The 20,859-nt window shown below is 45.6% G+C and overlaps 1 protein-coding gene across 1 annotated transcript in view; it reads right to left on the bottom strand.

The window, feature by feature from the left end:
- The window catches only part of LOC135369199 (uncharacterized), a 45,601-nt gene extending 25,575 nt beyond the window's left edge, over nt 1-20,026 (bottom strand). The window contains exons 1-3 of the mRNA XM_064602832.1: nt 19,880-20,026; nt 11,868-12,023; nt 1,402-1,672 (exon numbers count right to left, since the gene is read on the bottom strand). Coding sequence (XP_064458902.1) covers nt 1,402-1,672; nt 11,868-12,023; nt 19,880-19,955 — 503 coding nt within the window. The 5' untranslated portion in view covers nt 19,956-20,026. The remainder of the gene's footprint in view (nt 1-1,401; nt 1,673-11,867; nt 12,024-19,879) is intronic.
- Between the last annotated feature and the right edge of the window lie 833 nt (nt 20,027-20,859).

Genomic DNA, 20,859 nt, shown 5'->3' with positions numbered 1-20,859 from the left:
CACTACGTTCACATAATCCCCTCCACACTCTAACAAAGCAGCCATTCACTCCGGCCGTAGAAGCCCGTACGGACCCTTTCTTCCCTCCGGGCTGTTGACCCACAATTCGCATGAACCTTTAAACACCTCACACCTAACCCTTTAAATACCATGCCAATGATGAGGACGGTGCCCAGAAAAAGAACAATCTCTGTTCGAAATATCGGCGGCTTCTGTGCTGAGGCAACTCCCTTCGTGTTTTCCCCATAGCTTTCCATGCAAAAGCGCAAAACCGAAAACAGCGAACCGAAGCCCCACCATCCGTCGCGTAAAGTCAGCAACTGCTTTTTTCTCTTCCCCAACGTAACAGTCTCTTGGTCGCGCGCCTGCGCTTGCTTCTATGGACAGTTCCACCCCCTATCCTAACTCCGTGGCCTTGGTGCGCTTTAAAATGTAACGTACAGTAATGTAACGTGGGCAGAGAAATCTTACGAGGGAACCAAAACAGCCTTACGTGCGACACAAGTGCTTTCTGTTTTATTCTTAAAGCGATAAACCCCCATTGCAGGGGACACGGACAGACTTCTCTAATCAAGGTTACACCAGCCTCCAAAGTAATACAGACGAAGCACTGAGCTTGGTGCTCCTGTTTGCGTTATAACTGGTGTGATTACAACATGATGGTCTTGGCTACCACTAGGGGTCGGTTGTATGCAGATGGTGTACTTAAGCGGTGTCTCCGCAATTAAAGGTGTTTTTCAGTCAGTGTTTCGTCTGTGTTGTGTCTGTCCGTGTCCCCTGCGCTGGGGTTTCGTCGCTTTTGGAATGTACCACCAAACAACCCGGTTTTTATCGCTTTTTAACATACTTTCTGTTTCGCTGTAATTTATTATGCCCTGCAAGCAGGACTGAGGCATTTTCTTCTTCTGCTCCTCGGTAGAAACTGTGCGGTGTAGGCGACGCTTCTGGAGGACGGCGTCCTGCTAATGTTGCATTGTGCCAGTCGAGTGCCGATAATTTGCTGATACACTCTTAGAAGTGAACTTCACCACATAGCACGCTCCTAGTCAACCATCATCCCGAATGACAACATTCTCGCCCTCTATTTGTTGAAAACGGTAGGTGGGGCTTATTTTGTGCCTATTATGCACGGCACAGAATAGTATCCGCCTCCCGTTTTCAACAAATCAGGGGCGAGAACGTTGTCATTCGGGATGATGGTTGGCTAGTGTAGGCTTGTGTAGGTTGGAAGAGTGTAGCTGCGTATCGATTGTATATAGTGATAGCTTTCTGTCGACAGTCGGCTATTGATAGTACTATGGGCGATAGTACCATAGTCGGCTGTCGACAGACCATAAGGATCTTCGATAGCAGACTACCAATAGCTACCGTTAGTTTTCTTAGTTTTGCACCACTACTTACCCAGCGTCTACGGATATGCCAAACTGCGACGAACGCGGAATCTGTTTTGCAGAATTTGCGAAGTCCTTGAAGACCTCAAAGCTGGAGCTCGTGGGCTCAAACTGCTTGGTGGAAGCCCTGATCTTCGTGGTTGCGTCGTCGAAGACGACGTGTGTGAAGAAGATCAAATCACAGAGCGCCAAAGAAGGAAACCTTGCTCTTGTGGGGACAGGTAGTGTCACCGTGCAGAGAGATGGCTTCGATCGCAGCTGAGGCTTTTCGGTTGTCGTAGCTGCATCAGGAAAAAGCAACTCCCCATGTTGGCTTACCCGAGCAGTTTAACAAGTATACGCTCTGTACGCCTGCCTTCCTCACCACCAGACTTGTACGAAAATCCTGAGTACGTACTCAAACTACAGTATTTTAAATACTTTTTCCGGGTATCTGGGTACATTTCTTGCGAGAAGTATTTTTAATATATTTGAAATGCTTTTTGTTCAGTATTTGCTACTCAATACTCAAAATACCGTTCTTCCTCATCAAGTCGTATCCAGCACACCTCCCGAAGTGTCCAGATTTTCAGCTCACTGGAACTTGACCCCGCGACACCCCACCAAAGCAATGAGGTCGAAAGATCGAACGTACATACAGGAGCGATTACGAAGTTTTTTAGTCAAGACATATAGACAAAGTATACTTGAGTTCACCAAAGTTCACCAAGCATTACTACTTGACACGAAAGACTTTGCAACTGAAAGAAACGCTGAAGCAATGCTGATGAAGTTTATTCCTTCCACTTGTAAGGCTACGCGTTCGGAATACGCGTTTCACTTACTCCCAATACATTACTACTTGCTTTTAAAAGTAGTAAGCGGCAAAGGGTACCGAAAAGTACTTTTTAAAAGTATTTTCAATACTTCCTAGAGTATTCAGTGCTCAAATTACTTTGTTTTGAGCACGTTGTGCTCTGTTTTGAATACTTTTTTGAGCAGCGTATTTTAAATACTTCTGTGCAGCATTTTGTACAAGTCTGCTCACCACAAATCACCCGCTTATCGGTACGCATTATGGTATCTGCCTAGCGGTACATGTATAGAGCAGACCCTCCTTCGTACGATAAAGAGCACGCGTATCAATTTTTTCGTATCCAGCAAGATGAGGAAAAAATCACTGATTATATTTAATTGATTGCGGCTTACGTAGTGAGATTAATTTTCCATACTTTTCGTAGAAGACTCAAATGCGTCGTGTTTGGAGCGCACATTATGATTAGACTTAACCCTATTAAAAAAAATGAAAGAATGGGATCCACAACCCCATATGTGATTATAACGGTGTGTCTCATTCAGTCCAGCCTTATTAGGTCTCATTCAGGTGGTCCTCTAGGTTCCCATTGGTTGAGGTCACATAGGATGATATTTCATTGTGGTCCAAATGTGGTCTATTTTTATGAGACCTAATGTGGTCTGTTCAATGTGGTCCTGCAGGAGCAGCTTTTTGATGAATCAAGTACGCAGGACACACAGGCATCAGTCACAGGGTTTTATCAAACTTTGTTACAACTTACAAGTGACAGTAGAGACAGAGACAGTGATTACAACTTGCTGAACTTAACGAGTCTCTCTTGTAGTCTGGTTTGCGGGGCACGTCGTAGGATAGTCGCATGTGCACTGTCCGCATGGCAGTGGAACTTCCACATCAGTTCTCCCCTTCATCACTGTGACTTCTGCAAAATACGACGACGAGTACTTTGTTAGCTTTGTTAGGAAATGTTGTTAGGACAATCTGGTAATAAACTCTGACCTGAACGTTCCTGGTATCACACAGTACTCAAGAGAGAATAAGCCCGCATGTACAATGCATATGATCTGGTGGCAGTTGGCCTCTCATGATTGAAATAACAGAACCGTTACAAACAAAGACAAACGTTCAAAATGAAAAAAAAAAAAGTGAATACCGTGCTGATCGATTGCCAGTTGTTGATTCTGTTCTCGGACAGTTAACTTGTATAACAGAACCTACCTCCCTGTGACTTTGTTGGCCAACAATTTTCGTCTCCAATCAAGGTTACACCAGCCTCCAAAGTAACTAGTTTATCTTTGCGAATGAGGAATGTATAACTGATACGAGCAGGGGGTATGTACAACTATAAAAGAACTGAGAACAAAATAAAACGCGGATATAAACATAAATAAAAAGCGCTCCGGTATTGCTTGTCACATTTCCTTATTTCCACCTTTTAACGACTGCGTCATGTAAGGTGTACAGGATATCTGCTCTATTGCACCAAATACATATACTTAAATCTCACATACTGTATAACTGAAGCTTTCAGCATTCATGTCTGAGGTGCTTGGCGATGTCAAAAATTATTTTTGGTTTTCAGGAAAAATAAATCCCGATTTTTCAGATTACATTCCTCAGCTGGTCAACTTGCCGTAACATTTTTTTTCATGGAAATGGAAAGCCCTTGCCAGATTTACCCGGAAAGGTCACGGAGTGCATTCTATGCCATAACAAAGACAGTGAAAAACAAAAACAAAAAAGAAACGGGGAAATGGCGCAGCTTTCAGGTGCAAATATTGTCGGCCACAATCTGTTCACTTCACGACCGGACATGGATCCTTTGCTCCCCCCTTCAGATTCCGCATCCACACAAGCTGCTTTTGTTGACAACGTCATCGATGCATTGTCATTTGACCTGTCTTTCCTGCTTTCTGTTCTGTCATTTTCAGTGACATGGACGAGAAATGGTAAGGCCTTCTCAGCAGTAAACAGATAGCGGCTGACAAACTGTGCGACTGCAAACCACAATTTCCGCGTTTATTTTTTGCTTTTTCCCGGTTGCAGTAGGGAATGCACTCAGTGACGATACTAGATAAATCCAAATGGGCTTCCCTTGTATGAAGAACAGCCGCAAAAAGACAAGGCCAAACGGAAGCGCTCAGGACAACATCCATTCGCCCTTGTCTTTTTTGTGGCTGTTTTTCATAAAATGTCATACCAGCTACCCCAATTCTACTCCTTAGTATGGCGCTTTCCATTTTAGTAAAAAAGAAAAAGAGAACGCCAGGCTAACTTACCAAATACAATTGTTGAATTCTGTAAATTTATTTCAATTGAATAGTTGTTAAATCTTTGTTATGGCACATATACCCTGGGATGCCTGTCCAAAGCCATGTTTTTTTTAAACCTGGCTTCTTTTTCAAACATGTTTTTTTAAACAGGTTCTTGGGACCGGAAAATAATTCATATTATCAGTGCACGTATCATCGAGATCCTACTGTATTTCTTTTACCCTACTAATATATTATATTGGCTCTCGCATTAAAATCCGGCTTTTGGAGTATTTTTGCATCTATTCGATCCAACCACGGTTCAGCTGCCATAGGCGGTGTGAGAGAGTACTGCAACCAGGCCACAAAGACTGTTCGCTTGGAATGCCATCAACGCTTCAACCAAGAGTGCCTCAAGCATAAAGTCATCCCTCAAGCTCTCCGTTGTCGGCCGCCTGTGGATACGCCGTACGACCGGAAGCTGGCTCATAACCTTCGGCATCGACTGCTTGAAAGCCCGGGTCCTCGAGAACAAGTCCAAACTCAACGACTCTGATCACCGACTTGACTTAGCCGAGAAAACGTTGTTGTGGACCCTTCCACCCGACGAGATGCACCAGATTTTCAGCGCCCGGAAACAGGCCGAGCTGCTTGAGACAGAAACGGACCGATATTCATGACAGGAAAGTGTCCCTGCTCCTGCCGAAGAAACCTCTCGTTCGGAACTATAACAATGCCCTCAACTTGTCATCGAAGACACTTTCCGACGATCATGCGAGTCTGCTCTCGAAGGGCTTAGATTCCGCCATCGCGCCCCGCTCTGTGCCGATAAGGGAGATCGTAGTGGAAATCGAAGACAACCTCCGCCACGTCAAGGACTCAACTGGTGTTAATGTGGCACGTAGCCGCATCGCGACCACACTGAACAACGTGAAAGGACTGCCTTCCAATCTGTCCGAACAGCAACATTCGGCATTGCGTGACCTACGCTCAGATAAATTCGTCATCGTCCTTCCAGCTCACAAAGGTAAAGGTACGGTTGTACTAGACAGACAGCACTACGATGCAAAGATGGAGGAGACACTTGACGATGCTACGCATTTTGTCGCCTTGCCGCGTGACCCAACCCCGAAATCGGAACACTCGTTGGTTGACCACCTACGTAATTTGAAGACGGGCTGGCACATAGATGATGCTACATATCGTCGCATTTTCTCCTCGGACGGAGCCACCCCCAAACTCTACGGTCTCCCAAGGTGCATAAGCCAGAATGCCCCTTGAGGCCTATTGTCTCATTCGTTGGGTCTGACATACAACCTAGCCAAATACTTGGTGGAACTCATAGCTCAGGTCACCGGTGACAACAGCCTGACGGTCCGCAACTCGAAGGAGTTTGTACAGTTGGTCCGGACGCCAGTTCTCAATGAAAATGAGGTTATGGTATCCTTTGATGTGGTGTCTCTGTTCACCAACGTTCCTAAAGATCTCGCGGTACAGGTGGCGGAGGCAAGACTACGCCAGGACAGCAGCCTGCCAGCTCGAATGTCGCTCACAGTTGAAGAGGTGGTTATTCTTTTGAGGTTTTGCCTCAATCAGACGCACTTCCCCTTCAACGGCAAGACTTACCACCAGATCGAAGGTTGCCCGATGGGTAGCCCTGTGTCATCTTGTCATGGAGCATATTGAAGAAGCTGCCATGGAACGATTTTGCCACCCGGTCAAGTTCTATCGCCGCTACGTCGACGACACGTTCGTGATTCTCAACAGTGACCACGTTAAGGAGTTCCACTCGGTTCTAAACAGCATTCAGCCATCGATCAATTCCACGTACGAGATGGAACAAAATGGCAAGGTTCCTTTCTTGGATGTGTGATGTAGCTCGGGAGGCATTCAAACGTGTGTCTACCGAAAGCTTTGTGATGCCGGCAGTTCCCTTGGTTTTGACTCACACCACCCCACGGAGCACAAACGGAGTGTGGTACGAACATTATTTCACGGACCTGAACACTTGTCATCTTGCACCGAGTTACTGGCTTCTGAGGACGCGACGATCGCCGATTACTTGGACAAACGTGGCTACCCACGCAGGTTTGTTCAGGACACTCGAAAACGCATGCAAGTATCTGGACCGCAGGACGGGAACCGCACCAGTCAGACATGCGTCGTCATTCCCTATCTCAAAGGCGTTTCTGAATGTATCCGCCTTGCTTTGCGTCCGTTGAATATCAGGACTACATTCAAACCGCACAACTCCGAAGTCTCATATCAAAACCGAAGGACCTTGCCCCCCCGGAAGACCAGTCTGGAGTAGTCTACAAAGTACAATGCCAAGACTGTGACACGTGATTGGCGAGACAGGCAGGAAACGGAACACTCGTTTCAAGGAACATAAGCGGGACGTAAAGAGCGCGACGCACGCCACACGGTTTAAGACGTAGCTTACAGAACATTGTTGGGACACGGGACATTGTGTCGACTTCAACAACGCAGTGACCTTGGCTCGAGGACAAAGATGAGGACCCAGGAAGCTTCTAGGGGCACATATGCGGTGACCCCTCGGTTTGTAACAAAAACCGTGGCCCCCTTCCCGAACAATACTCTCACCGCCAATACAATACAATACAGCCACCGCTTGTGTAATCTCTCATTCAGATTGGCACTGATGATGTCCATCGCATGACGGACGAAACGCTGAGTAAACCTTGTTATTTTGTTATGTGAAGTCGGAGGTCTCTACTTTTTTGTCTCGTTATGTCGTCTCCCGGCTTTTGGAGTATTGTTACAGTTAGTAGCTATAGGTTTTATTCACCGTTTATGAAAACATCATGCATGAAAGCTAAGAAAAATGCCTGTAGCAATTAAGCACGCTAATCCCGAAGACTTACTAAATGACTTAATAAAAAGTACCCTTACTTCTTTAACAACACCAGTAAATTTCTACTTATTACGAGAACTGCTGCACGTCCTCTCTAGAATATATGGGAAGAAAATAATAAGTGAGGCTGTCAAAAACCCGACGCCATCACTAGGCTTATGCTGTAGGCATGACACAATGTTTTCTATGCTCACATTCTTATTGTCTGACGCTGCACCTGCAACGATGAGCAAGAAGGCGCGGAAGTCTGGGGGAGGGGAGGTTCCTTTCACACATGACCGAGGACTACACAGAACGCCTGTAACTAGGAGCATATTTATGATGTGGTTATATTTCTACTATTAATGATGGATCCATTTGTTTCAAAAATACGGTTCATCACATTTTCAATTATGTTGGATGTACAGTGCTTAGTTGGCAAGGTGGAAGTCCTTATTTTGGGCAAGCTAATTTACCAGGATTTCAATCAATCAATCAATCATTTTTTTTCTATTCACAGCGATTTGTGAGCTTTCGACGTGGTTCCTGTTGAACTGAAGTGAAGTTCCTGAAGTGAATAGGCTGCTCTTCCAAGTGGCATGCGTCGTTCTTATCGAGTCGCTCATGTCTTTAGTGCAAACTGAAAAGCCGGAAGCTGAAACGAAGGGCCCTGTGTTTGCCTTGTTGTCGCCTTTTGTCAGTGTCAGTGTTTGGATTTCTCGTGCGTTTTCTTAGTGATACTTCAGAGAATATGGTGTTATGCTGTTCAATAATTTTCTGATAGTAGAAAATGATGTGTCTCTTTATGCGTGTTTTGCCATGCTTGACACTTTGCTATTCAAGCAATAGTTTGGGTAATTTTTCACTGTCCACTGAATGTCTGCCCTTGTTTTTCATTTACATTATGCAGTAGAACTCTGTGCCACTTGGTCTTCCTAAATAGTGTTCTATCAGGAGAAATGGGTTTCCTTGTTTGTCACTTTATAGTTGTTGTTGAGTGTTTGTCATGCTTAACAGTATTCCCTTTGCTCGATCACTATGATGTTGATGAAATATGCTGTGCTTATTTTTTGCAGTTATGGGTATTTGCTAATTGGGCAGAAATGCTGGTATCTCAGCGGTGTGATAGAAATTCCTATCAAGCACGTCTCCATCTTTTCACCCTCAGTGATATTTGGCACATTGATTAATCTTCCTCCTTCTGAGTGTGAGTCAGCACTACTGCATGATAGGTAGTGGGACATCTTGGAGAACTTGACTGCTAGAAATTTATGTGATAGCACAATTATTTTATAGAGCAGCAGCAGTTTCCATAGAGAGTCGAATACTATGGCTCCTAAAATTTTAGTTGTGCTTCATATTGATTAAGTATTGTAAGAGCCTTTTGTTGCAGTTTTTCTGAAATGCAATGCAAGAGAGAAAATCATTAATAATAGGAATATAACCACATCATAAATAGGTTCTGAGTTACAAGTGTTCTGTATAGTCCTCGGTCATGCGCGAATGAAACTTCTTCAACCTCCCCCCCCCCCCCCCCCCGATACTCCTTGCTGCCATTTCAGGTGCAGTCTCAGACAATGAGAGAATGTGAGCATAGGAAAGGTTACATCTCACGCATTACATAAGCCTAGTGATGACGTCGGGCGTTCCACACCCTCACGTATTATTTTTCTTCTACGTATTCTAGAGAGGGAATGTAGCAGTTTTCGTAATGAGTAGAATTTTACTACTGTTGTCAAAGAAGTGAGGGTGCTTTTTGGTATGTCTACGTTGTCTTTGGGATAAAAATGCTTAACTGCTACAGGCAGTTTTGTGCAGCTTTCATGCATGCTTTTTCCATAAAGAGTGAATAAAATTTATATTTACTAAAATTATAGTCGCATGTACTGTCATCTACAGTGGCTAAGCTGCTTTTCTGTAAGAGTTACAAGAGTGAATATCATTAATACTAAAATAAAAGAAATACGCCCATGACAGTGATTCAATAACCTATAGGAGGGTCTAGCTGGCTAGCCTCTCCGCCGCTTTCTAGTACAGACATACCCATCCTTGGACCATGCAGGTGCAGCCACAGACAGGATGTGATAATGTCATGCAGTGGTGGTGTACCGCTCCATTGTTTCAGGTGGACCTGTCCATAGCAGTTGTATTTACCGTTACCGTTCCGTTTGCCTTTCGTACGGCACAAACATGTGGCTCGTCACTGGTGGATGGTGTGTGCCCATTCTGGTGGATTTCGTATCGAGGGGACGTACGACAAGGAGTGTTTTTGACTGAGTGCTCTGGATGTCAAAATACTTTGACGCTGGTGAGTGTCTTTTCCACTCTACTCTTGTAACCACTGCTTTCTCTATGCCTGCATGCTTTACTTGGTTGCGCTGCAGTCGTGTGAGGCTGTATTACCCCCATGTGGCAGAACTCCTTGTGCAGTTTCCAGATGTGCCCAGACCTGTCCAATCCGCATTATTCTTATAATGCGTGCTTTCGTTTGTCGACATATCTAGCTGGTCGCTGTATATATATATATATATTTTTTTTTTACGAGAAACATTCTTCTTGAAATAGTACCATTCTTGTCTTAAAGATAACAGTGCTGCCACAGCCCTGTTCCAGAGTAGCGCTGGCATGGTTCTTAATTCTTAATATTGCAAAGCATCACGATTGTGCATCGCCAGGGGCGACACTGCTAAGACGATCTACCCAGTGGGGGGAATGAAATAATGACTAGCCCACAACTCACACAGCCCTCTGGACAGGTGTTTGGTGCTCCCCAATTAGTGTTGTCACTCACTGGATGGTCCCAATTACTGGGGGGCCGTAATTGCTAATTAAGCGGTCTTAGTGGCGTACAGAGGGGTTTGTGAGTTGCGTGCAAGGCGCAGCAGTAAATACTACTGAGGTATAATACATTACTCACCATCTCTGCAAACGAGTTTCTGTACAACTGTTTCTCTTGACTGGTCAAATTGATCACATTGGCGATAAACCAGCCCCAAAATGCCGTGTCATGCCTCGTCGCCAGCATTCTAAATTTTACACAGCAATAAGGTACTAGACGAGTAGAAAAATGGTCCCACGAACACTGAGACACATCTGATCCGCACACTGCCGCCATGCGCTCTTGAAACAACAGTGGTCACGTTGGAGACAGCTTGGTCGTCTGAAAACGCGTTCACTTCTTCTCATACTCACTGTAGTATTTGGGTGCGGATTTGTGAACATCTGGTCGAGCCAAGTGACTGCACACTTTTCCGCACTCGATTACCTGGCATAATCGGCAGCACGTCGCGGTTCGGCCAGACTTGTGCGCATTGGCCGCAGCAACAGCGCCACGTCTGTAACTTTTATGCTTTCGCGTTCAAGTGGAGCACGGTTGTTTCGATACTCGTGTCCATAGAAGCCCAATGAAATTGGCCGACTTCGGGACTATTTCTCGGAGCGGGCTGTCTATTTCACTAGTTATCATAGGATTTGCAGTCGCCGCGAGTGGAGAAATAGCGAGCTACGCTTCCGCGAAAGAGGCGTAAAACCGAAAGAATTCAACATTTTCCTTAAAAAACACCATGAGCATAAATTGCTAAGTTATATTTTTATTTGTAGGGACCTACCAGTACATTCCACCGAAAAAGTTTGACGCCAGAAAAAAATAAACTATTAGGCTGTAAAAAAATGCGAAAGTCGGCAGTTTTAGGAAAAATCGAAAACTTCGCCGAAGAAAAAGTGGCATTGGTGGACGCGCTAAGGGAACGAAATTTCCGCACAAATGTAGCATAGTTTCCCAGTTATAAGTACAAAAAAGTTCTCGCGTGTTTTTTTTTTTTTTATATATATACGACCGCGACGAATTTTTAAGTTTACCCTGGTGCGCCTCTCACGACGCGCCGCATGAGGTGGGCGGCGCCCTCCTCCTTTCCGCACAAAAGTCAGCGCAGGAACACAAGCCTTCACAAATTGTAAACCGTTATTCAACTCTAATGCACGATTAAGCATTTCTGACACAGACGTTGGTCCTAGCCAGGGAATAATAGTAAAGCAAGCAAGGTTTTCCGAACACCCATTTGCGGCCCTCATAAAAGGGGCTTTGGTGGCTAACCAGCTCCAAAATTTATTTGTTTCACGTTGCACCATTTCACGTTGCGTCGGGGGCTTTGAACTTCGGAGCGGCAGTTCAAAGCCCCCTAGCGTCGATTCCGTGCGGATCCCGAAGAAATATTTCACACAGAATGTATGTACGTCAGTGAGAAGGACACAGATATTTTTTTTTCAGGAAAATCGGCGATGGTCGAGCCACGCCATTGGGACGTTTGAGCCGGAATGACCCTGGGGGGAAGTACACCCGTTCGAAACCATTAAAAATACCTTTGTGTAAACCCCCGCTGTGGGTGACACTCAGCGAGTTTGGAGCAAGCGCCTGCCGCTACGTTCCTTGTCAGCAGAGGCGGCGCGATGTACGAGAAAGAAAGCGCACAGCGAGAGTGATGCCCCCCTTCGCTTCGGGTTGCAATCAAATCAGGTTCGCCGGGCTCCAAAAATTCTGTCATATTTGGGATGATCCGCGCACCATATTCGCAACTCACTGGTTGTCGTAGTCGTCGTAGAAGTGCTCGTCGTCGTCGTTGTTGTTGGCACTATAGTCGTTTCAGCCGGTAGAACATTACTGCCTCCCTGGCTTCCGCCTGGCTGGTAGTAGTCTTGTGCCGCATCATCAGTGGTGTCGTCGCCTCCTGAACCCGCTATGACAACATATCAAAAAGTAAAAACTGAGCAGGAGCTTATACAAGGTGTACCAGAAAACGTCTAATTAAATTATAATCAAACCTACGCCTCCTAAAATCACGCGGTCAATGCCATTTTTTGTTTTTTTGCCCCCTCCTGAGGTGAACGCTATTTAACTTGGAGCCATTTTCTAACTATTATCACGTGAGTTTTTACGAACTCAATCTGGAAATTTCCTCTCGCTTTTCGCAGCGCCAACTGTTAATGCGAAGGTTTTAGGCCGTGGGTGCGGAACAAAAAAAAAAAAAAAAAAAACTCGTTTCTCCGCGTCTGAGAGGAGGAAAACACAAGACAGGTGTTGACAGGTGTTGAAAGGGCAAGCGACGCGAGAGAGCTGAAGCTGCTTGCGGGACAGGGTAATCAAAAGAAAGTACCCATTGGGGAGTTTGCACAAGGGAAGCGTTGCACGGAAAACAAAGGAATCTTTCAAACTCTCAAGATCAGAGACCAGCCATGCAAGAAATCGGGTGCTTGGCGTACCATATTTTCGGAACGGTTATCGTAAACACCTTCCAATACCCTTACTCTCTAAGACAAAAGGTGCTTTCTGGGTGCAAAGGGGACGTACCACTTACACACCACGTTTCCTAGTGCTCCCGGTGGTGTAACGGAACACCACTGGAGAAACTTTTTTTGTGTGTGTGTTCAACGAGTGTGTAGCGGATCTGCAGCCATCGTCATCCGCTACCGTGATGCGCCGACCAGGACTCATGTAAGGGAACACCACTTCCTCTACATTTGGTGACCCGAAGAACGACCACCATGTTCGAAGTACTTCGGCCATCCATAATCCCATTTTTTTCGGCAAACCGGCAGCGAACCACCCTCTGGCAGGTAAGTCACACCGGGACCCCAGTTCCACCTGGGACCCGCAGAGACATCACAGCAAGTTCAGCTTCCGTCCTTCACTTGCGTCATGATGGTCCTCCCCGGAACCCCCGGTCTGGTGACACCCAGCATCAACGCTCTCGTACGGGTCGCGGTACTGCCGCCCACTCAGCAACGCGCACACACACAGTAAACTTTTACACTTTTTTGGTGTAAGTGGCTTATTCCATGGCGCAGACCTTCTCGGTGCTGCCTTTACAAGCGAATCAATGATGTTGTCCAGAACACGCTTTAATCAGGTGTATTCCTCCAAGACACTCATATAATGAGCGTTTAAATACAAAGAAACACCGTTAAAAGGGGAGTATTCTATTGAAAACATCTTTCAGGATGGGGTTGTTTTGTCGAAATTACTCCCTCTCAAATGTCTAGTGCAATACAAGCTCCTGCGGCAGCACACCGAGACATACGGTTCGGCCTTGCGTCTATGGCAAGCGCCACACTGAACACTTCAGGCTTCCAGCAGTGTGGTTCCGTCGTACAACCAAGGGCCCGAAACTCGCCAGTTCCTTTGCGGGCTAAAGTGAGGCGCTTCATGCGTTTCACGTCATCGGACGTCAGAAAACGTCATAAATTGAACGTCATGGAGACATCCGGTGGCTATTGATTACTGATTGGTTGCCATGAGGATGAATTCGTTTTCTGAGCGATGACTGGCCGTTTTCAAATTTGTTCGCGGGCGCTCGAACAGGCGACAGCGCGGCGGCTGTGCCGGTTGGAACCGGCGTCCACGGAGTCGACGGCGTCCGTTTCGGACGGCTCGTGTTGTGTAGCGGTTGTGTTGGACTATGAGTTCTGATTTTTCCTGTTTAAAAACGCAAGCTGTATCATGTGAGTGTCCTCGAACAGTAACAGCTGCCAGGGAAGATGCCTGCGCAACATTTGTGCTCTGCTTCTTGGTGTAGAAAGCATTCGAGCGCCCGAACGCCTCGTACCCGATACCTGGTCAACGACTGCCGAGAGGTAAGTCATTTGTCGTTGCTTGTTGCCTTACAACATCGTATTCACTTCGTGTATTGTGAATAAGTTGCTTAACAGTTACCGGAATACGCGGTGACCGAGACAGACAGCGTAGCTTTGCAGATACGATGGTAGACTATATTTCTTTTCGTGAAACAATATCATGATTAAATACCCGTTCACGTCGTACTGTTTATACAGTATGACGCTACTGTAAGTCTGATTCTTGGTGATTTCGCTCGACAAGTTTCGTACGACGCGTTGACTTAGTAGCTGTTCTGTACGTAGCGCCAAAGCCAAGATTGTCAGGCTAATCGGTCGGAATATATCATTGTGAAGTAGCGCAATAAAAGGTATTTTTTATACTAAGGTCGCTCATCACACCCCATGGCTGCGAGCTTCTCACAACCCTACCACCGTTCTTATTTTTCGCGTTCAATAGCACCTTTATTCTTTCGATTTACATTGCAACTTTCACATGCATAACCGTATATCTGATACAATTTTTTTTTCATCTTGCAGCCACTGAGCTCCAGTTCCCAGTAGCAGTCCTTGCCAGAGGCAGTCCGACATTATCAAGCTTCTTCAAGCAAATTCTGGAGCAATATTAATGTCATCCTGTGTACGTCTTGCTTGCATAACCGTATGTTGCACGAAAAAATACTTCATGTGACAAACAAACAACCAAGGCTCTGTCGTATTCCTGTAACTCCCACTGCATTCCGACAAACGCGAACCAAAAAAAAAAAAAACAGTGCATGGAAGAAAAAAAAAAGGAACAACAAAAGAAGACGGGAAGCAGAGCAGAGAGGAGGAAAGTAGTGAGAGAGAAACGGATAACACGTCATTTACGTCATTCGCGACATAATCAAAAAAGAAAAAAAATAGGGTGGCTAGTCCTCAGTCATTGGTCGAGCTCCGGAGGTCACGTGAGTTTTCAGCTACAATAGATTTCTACTACAGCTTCGCGCCCCTGGTACAACCTAACCCGAAGCACAATGCGCCACAAGCACGCCGGGTTAGGAAGCTTGAAGAGACCTGGGCACCCTCGGTAGCCTATATTGGCTTATCGGATGGAACATATACTGTAATACAATTTGTTGGGAGCATGTTCCTTAAGTGTAGCAGCGCGGAAAACGTCTGTAGCGATAACGGAAATTCGTCCGTGCAATTAAAACGTAGGGCTGCAAGGAATAAAGGATAGCATCTAAATTCCTGACATCCTTTCCTATCAAATAATGTGTCTTTAACTTTAGTTATCTCTTTTAATGTGGTTGACTGCTGAGTGGAGCTGTGAAAGCAGTATAGCTTCGTCTGTCGCGAATTAAAGCACCATTTTCAACACCATACTCCAAGTTCAAATAGGGTGTAAAAAAGTGTATAGGACGTAAATAGCCCTTTGAACACCTCACTTTATACCCTACCCTTAATGATCGACATGGGACAGAACGTAGTGTATTTGTGTATGTCGATATTCCAATGCTCTTTTCACACCATTTGCTACACTTTTGGGATCAAAAGTGACGTTTTTAAAAGAATACGCCTGTGCATTGCCGTGCACCCACCACCAATCAGTGCTCACCAGGGGTCACTCAACGCACGCAACAACCGCTCAACTCAATCAGCAGTCACTCAACACAATCGCCAGCAACTACTCAAGCACCCAACCACTCAGCACTCACACCTTATCTCTGGAACCCGCCCGGACTGCAGCGCTCTTGTTCCCGCCACCCCGCTGCTGCTGCTGCAATTGCCACAATTACAAGCCCCGTCTCCAGTCGTGTATTATCCACGAGTCGTCCTCATTCGCCTCCTCATGGTATATTCCACGCGGACCTCAACCGCATCTACCGCTCCGCGTATGAGAGGGGGGGGGGGGGGTGACGGCTCGTACGACAACGACGCGCGCATGGCAGCCAGTTCCACCGGCACCGTCCGGGTGTAAGGCCACGGACGTCTGCCCGCTGGGACATACCATCATCGCCGGCAAGGACTCGCGTAGAGGAACACCACTTCCTCTACAGGTGTCTGGTGCACATCCTGCCAACTACACCAGCGAGCGCGCAGTACGTGAGCATGCGCAGAACATGCGGAGTACGTGAGCATGCGCAAAAGGCAGTCAACTTTGGGACGCGCGTGACATTACAGTGCGAATTGCTAACGGCTTCAGATTGTCCAACGTTCAACCTTCACGATCCTTATGTGAGAAAGAGAGATTATGGTTTAGTCGCACAAAGGCGTCACGCAAGTTTGAAAGTTTATTTTCACAATGCGTGATCAACCGTGTAAGAAGCCTTACCGCAAGTGTTGCCGCCCTGAAGTCGGTGAAGGCCCATTGGCCCTGACGTCTGGGAAGGAATATCTTGTGACAGATATGCAGGATATTCCCCAGGGTTAGAATAGAATGAAAAGACGACGTATGTAACAGACGACACCATTGGTCCTGTCGTCTGCTAGGATGCGCGTCATGTATTTCAGGGAATATCCTCCAGCTTAATCACAGGATATCCCGTAGCAAATGATAGTACTACGCGCGCCATGCCATTTTGTTTTCCGCGTGGTTCAGTCAAAGAAAGTTTGTGTGACAGCGTCCGTGTTGATACCTGCCGCGGCAAAGCACAGATAAGGTGCGTGTGTCAGCGTTCAACAGATTGCAAGAGATTGCATGTTTCCAGGTGCTGACCATATCGGCATAATGGGGGTCGTCTGCCTTGTGGCACCGAAATGGCAAGAAGGAAATTAGTTATCTGTGTAGAACGCAAACGTGACGATGTCAAGGCACTGGCATTTTTGCCGATCTCGCAATCAACAGCCTCTTCGTGGAGGTACTGCCCTTCATGTCTCATAATATACTATTTACATTAACTGTCGCTTTAACTTTTGGACTTTTCACTGAACTTTTTCCCCGCCCCTGAGGAAGGACGGACTCCATGCGAAAGTTTATTGAAAGAAGAAAGTGCCATTATTTAAATGTTTCAGTTCCTTATGCTTATCTTATTCACTTGCGAGCGCTAGACTTCTCCCATTTTTGCCTTTTAGTTCATCGTGAAATAGTACCTCGGACCCAGCGAACTACAACAGGTAACGACCTACAAATATCTTGGCATCCACCTCACTTGTGACATGACTTGGACTGAGCACGTTACATACATCACAGCGAAAGCTTACCGCTCCCTTGGGTATCTTCGCCGTAATCTTTGTTATTTTCCACCCATAACAAAAAAAGCTGCCTACACGAATCTGGCCCATACTTGAGTATGCCTCCCCCATCTGGGGTCCTTCCCACTCCAATCTTTTTGGTGCAGTTGAGGCGGTGCAGAACCGCGCAGTTCGATTCATTTTAAATAATTTTTCTCCATATAGTAGTATATCAACAATGAAGTCGTCTATTGATATCCCAACATTAGACGTACGTAGGAAGGTATCCAGTCTCTGTCTCTTTCATAAGGTTTTCCACAACACAATCTTAAGCACAGACTCTTTTAAGAAATGCGGCGTTCATCTCTGCACGACTGGATCATGACTACAAGGTTGAACTAACCCCCCCACCCCCACACACACACACATTGCCACCATGATTTCTTCCTTAGCTCATTTGGTTGTTACATAGCGAAATGTTGGAATGATTTACCTCGTAACATTGCAGTGCTTCATGATCCTTTAGAATTCAAAAAAGCAGTCACCGCGCTCATCATGGGGGACAATGAAAGAACAGTGTGTAGCTGAAGTCGGTACTTTTTGTGTCTTTGTAAACTTATAATTGTATAACCCATGTTAACCCATATAGTATGTACATAGTGTGTTACATATTCTTATAGGTTATTATATGTGCTGTGTCCGCCGTCCGATATGTAGTACCCAAGGGCCTTTAACGTACCACGAAATAAATAAATAAATAAAGTATTTCATCTGTGTCCATCAGGAAACTGTGTGCGGTGCTCTTTCGCATTTCCGTTCCATTCGTTTCTGCTTCTACACATTTTCTCAGCTTAATCCAGTTACAACTACTCAAGTTGCTGACTACCCAAGCTGATTTGAACTACCCCAAGCCATAGCGGAGATCCTAAGACTCCCAGAATGCTATCAGAAGGAGAATTCGAATCCTACAACAATGTTATAGAATATCTCTCTCTTTCTCTCTCTGCAGAATGTCTTTGCATATTATTAGATCGATAGGATAGGATAGATCGATTAGATATAATTATGAGATCGGGAACAAGAGTGACGTCACGGAGAAAACGAAACCGGATATGGGTTAACCGTAGGGTTTAATTCATTTTCTCTAAAACGGGGAAGTTTTTACCCTTTCTATTTTACGTGGATGATATACGTGTGGAGCACAATCGAATGGAGTCGCAATCCGAAAACCCCCGGTGGTCCGGACTGTCGCTTTAAAGGGACGCGACCCTCGGTCCTGCTTTTCTTCCAATGGGAGGAAGCGAACATGTGCCCGTTCGTGGAACCCAGCCTCTCCTTCTGATTTGTTTCGGTTTCAGTCTGTCTACCAATGTCATGATGACGTTTCTCTGGTAGAGCTCTATTCGAACGCTTTGCATCTTACTCCCTGTGGGTGCACAATGGTACGGCTTCATTTCAATGGCAGTGGTACTTACTTCCTGAATAAAATACTGTCATTGATCGAATATCACGTTTTATGGCAAAATATGCCATGAAGGAACCGGAGAGCAAACAAGAAAATGTGTGGACATGAGTGAAAAGAGAGTTAAAAGTAATTTGGAACTTAACTCGAGTTACTTTGCCAAAGTTACCTGAAAAAGGAACGATTCCTCTGAAAGTTACCACGGCGCAATAGCAGCGGGTTAAGTTACAAGTTACCAAAAACAGGAACTTAGTTACAGTAGCGAGTTACTTGTAACGAGTTACTTTGAACTCTGCAGTCAATATCATCAAACACCAAAGGTAATCAAAATGATCGGTTTTAGTATTCGCTGCAACAAATGTATCCTGCTTTACGGGCAGTTCAGCAAAATGTATAGTAATAACCAACAAGTCCAACAATATACTGCGCAGGGACAAATCACGGACAAATCACGTGGGATACAGTGACATGGCTTAGATTTATGATGCTACCGGTACGTCGGCGTCATTAAACGACTCATTGCATCGTAATCTACACTCTTACAAGTAAACTTTACCGCGGAGCACGCTCCTAGCCAGCCATGATCTCGAATGATATCGTTATCTACCCTAGTTGTTAAAAACGGGAAGCGTACGCCTTTTCTGTGACAAATATGAACAGCATAAGTGTCACAAAAAAGGCGCACTGCTCCCGTTTCCATCAAATCAGGGCAGATAACGATATCGTTCGAGATGATGGTTGGCTAGTGGCGTGCTATGCGGTGAAGTTCATTTTTAAGAGTGTAGAAACACTGAGTTGACGAACACGACAGAAGCTTCACGATTTCAATTTAGCACACTCTAAAAACAGAACTTCAGCACATAACAAGTAGTGTGCCAATCATTGCCGCGAACGACAGGGTTATCGCTTTTGATTCGAGGAGAGAGGAAGCCGTACGTCTTTTTGTGGCAGTCACCGTACATTCTTAAAAATGAACTTCACCGCATAGCACGCTCCTATCCAACCATTATCTCGAATGATATCGTTATCTGCCCTGATTTGTTGAAAACGGGAGGCGTACGCCTTTTCACAGAAAAGGCGTACGTAGCCTCGGCTATGTGGTGAAGTTCTGTTTTAGCAGTGTATACCCAAATTGCCACAAAAAAGGCGTACGCCCCCTTCTCTCCTCGAATCGGAAGCGATAATCCTATCATTCGTGGCGATGGTTGGCGCACAGCGTGCTATGCGGTGACACTTTGGTGTTAGAGTGCACTTCTGCACTGCTTTCCTCTCGTTCGAACGAGCAATACAAGTTAGATCCGCGTATTTTTTCTGGCACAATACCAGGGTACCCGGGCAGATGCTGAAACGAAACCTTGAACTTACTGGAGGAGCCGGACGTCGCTACAGCCACGATTACTCCAATCCCTAGCAAAAATAGACAGAGAACGGCCGCGACCATGATCACTTTCTTCTTGTCCTCGCTGAAAATATTGGAGATGATTTTACTCAGTGGAGCAAAGGCACGACACTTTCAACACATGAAGTGTTCGTAAAGTTCACGCCGGGCACAGCAGCGGTGAAGTACAGGGTGAATTTAGCAAAAGCAACACATTTGGTCCCGTTGTAAAAATAGAAAATGTCGTTTCTAGTGCTTCAAACTTTGCATACTGATATTGATTCACCTCAAGTTTTAATAATTTTTTTTTTTTTAAATGCTATCACTTTGTAGAAAAAAGTTTGAAGCAAAGCAAATCCGCATGGCACGAAAAACTAGCCGAACCGAAATCGGGACCGAACTTTTTTGTTCTGTGCACCACGGTAAGCTACCGAAATGCACCCCGAATTTCGGCCGAAGACTTCTGATCTTGGGGGACATCGCCTTTCAATCATCCAGCTCACTGAGATAATCCCTGTATTCATAGGGATAAAAGTCGCACCCACGGCAACAGTCGACCCGATTGCTTCATCATCGTTGCTGGTTCTCCTTCCGGCTGAATAGCCATTGGTTGCTTCTACTTTTTCGATTGGCGTCACTTTCGGAGGAGAAATTTGGCTTGGCCAGATCGGGCCGAACTCTGCCCAAAATTCTGTTTTCCGAAAAATTATGTTCTCCAGTTCAGTCCCGAATTCGGTTCGGAAACAATTCGGACGCTTTTCGGGCGGTTCACGCAGAATGATTCTCGTGTGCCGAATGGAAATAAAATGCCGTAAACCCATTTCCTGAATCGATCAAATTTCCACTCCAAGATCAGTCGGTTGATGCGGTAGAACTCGCGACGACATGACCTGAAAGTATTCACCGGTTCCATTATGTTTTACACAACTCTGTCTCAGGTGTGCCATGAGCTGTAATTGCTACTTTT

Source organism: Ornithodoros turicata, chromosome 9 (genome assembly GCF_037126465.1).
Source record: "Ornithodoros turicata isolate Travis chromosome 9, ASM3712646v1, whole genome shotgun sequence".
NCBI lineage: Eukaryota > Metazoa > Arthropoda > Arachnida > Ixodida > Argasidae > Ornithodoros > Ornithodoros turicata.
This window is presented reverse-complemented; position numbering and strand designations above follow the sequence as displayed.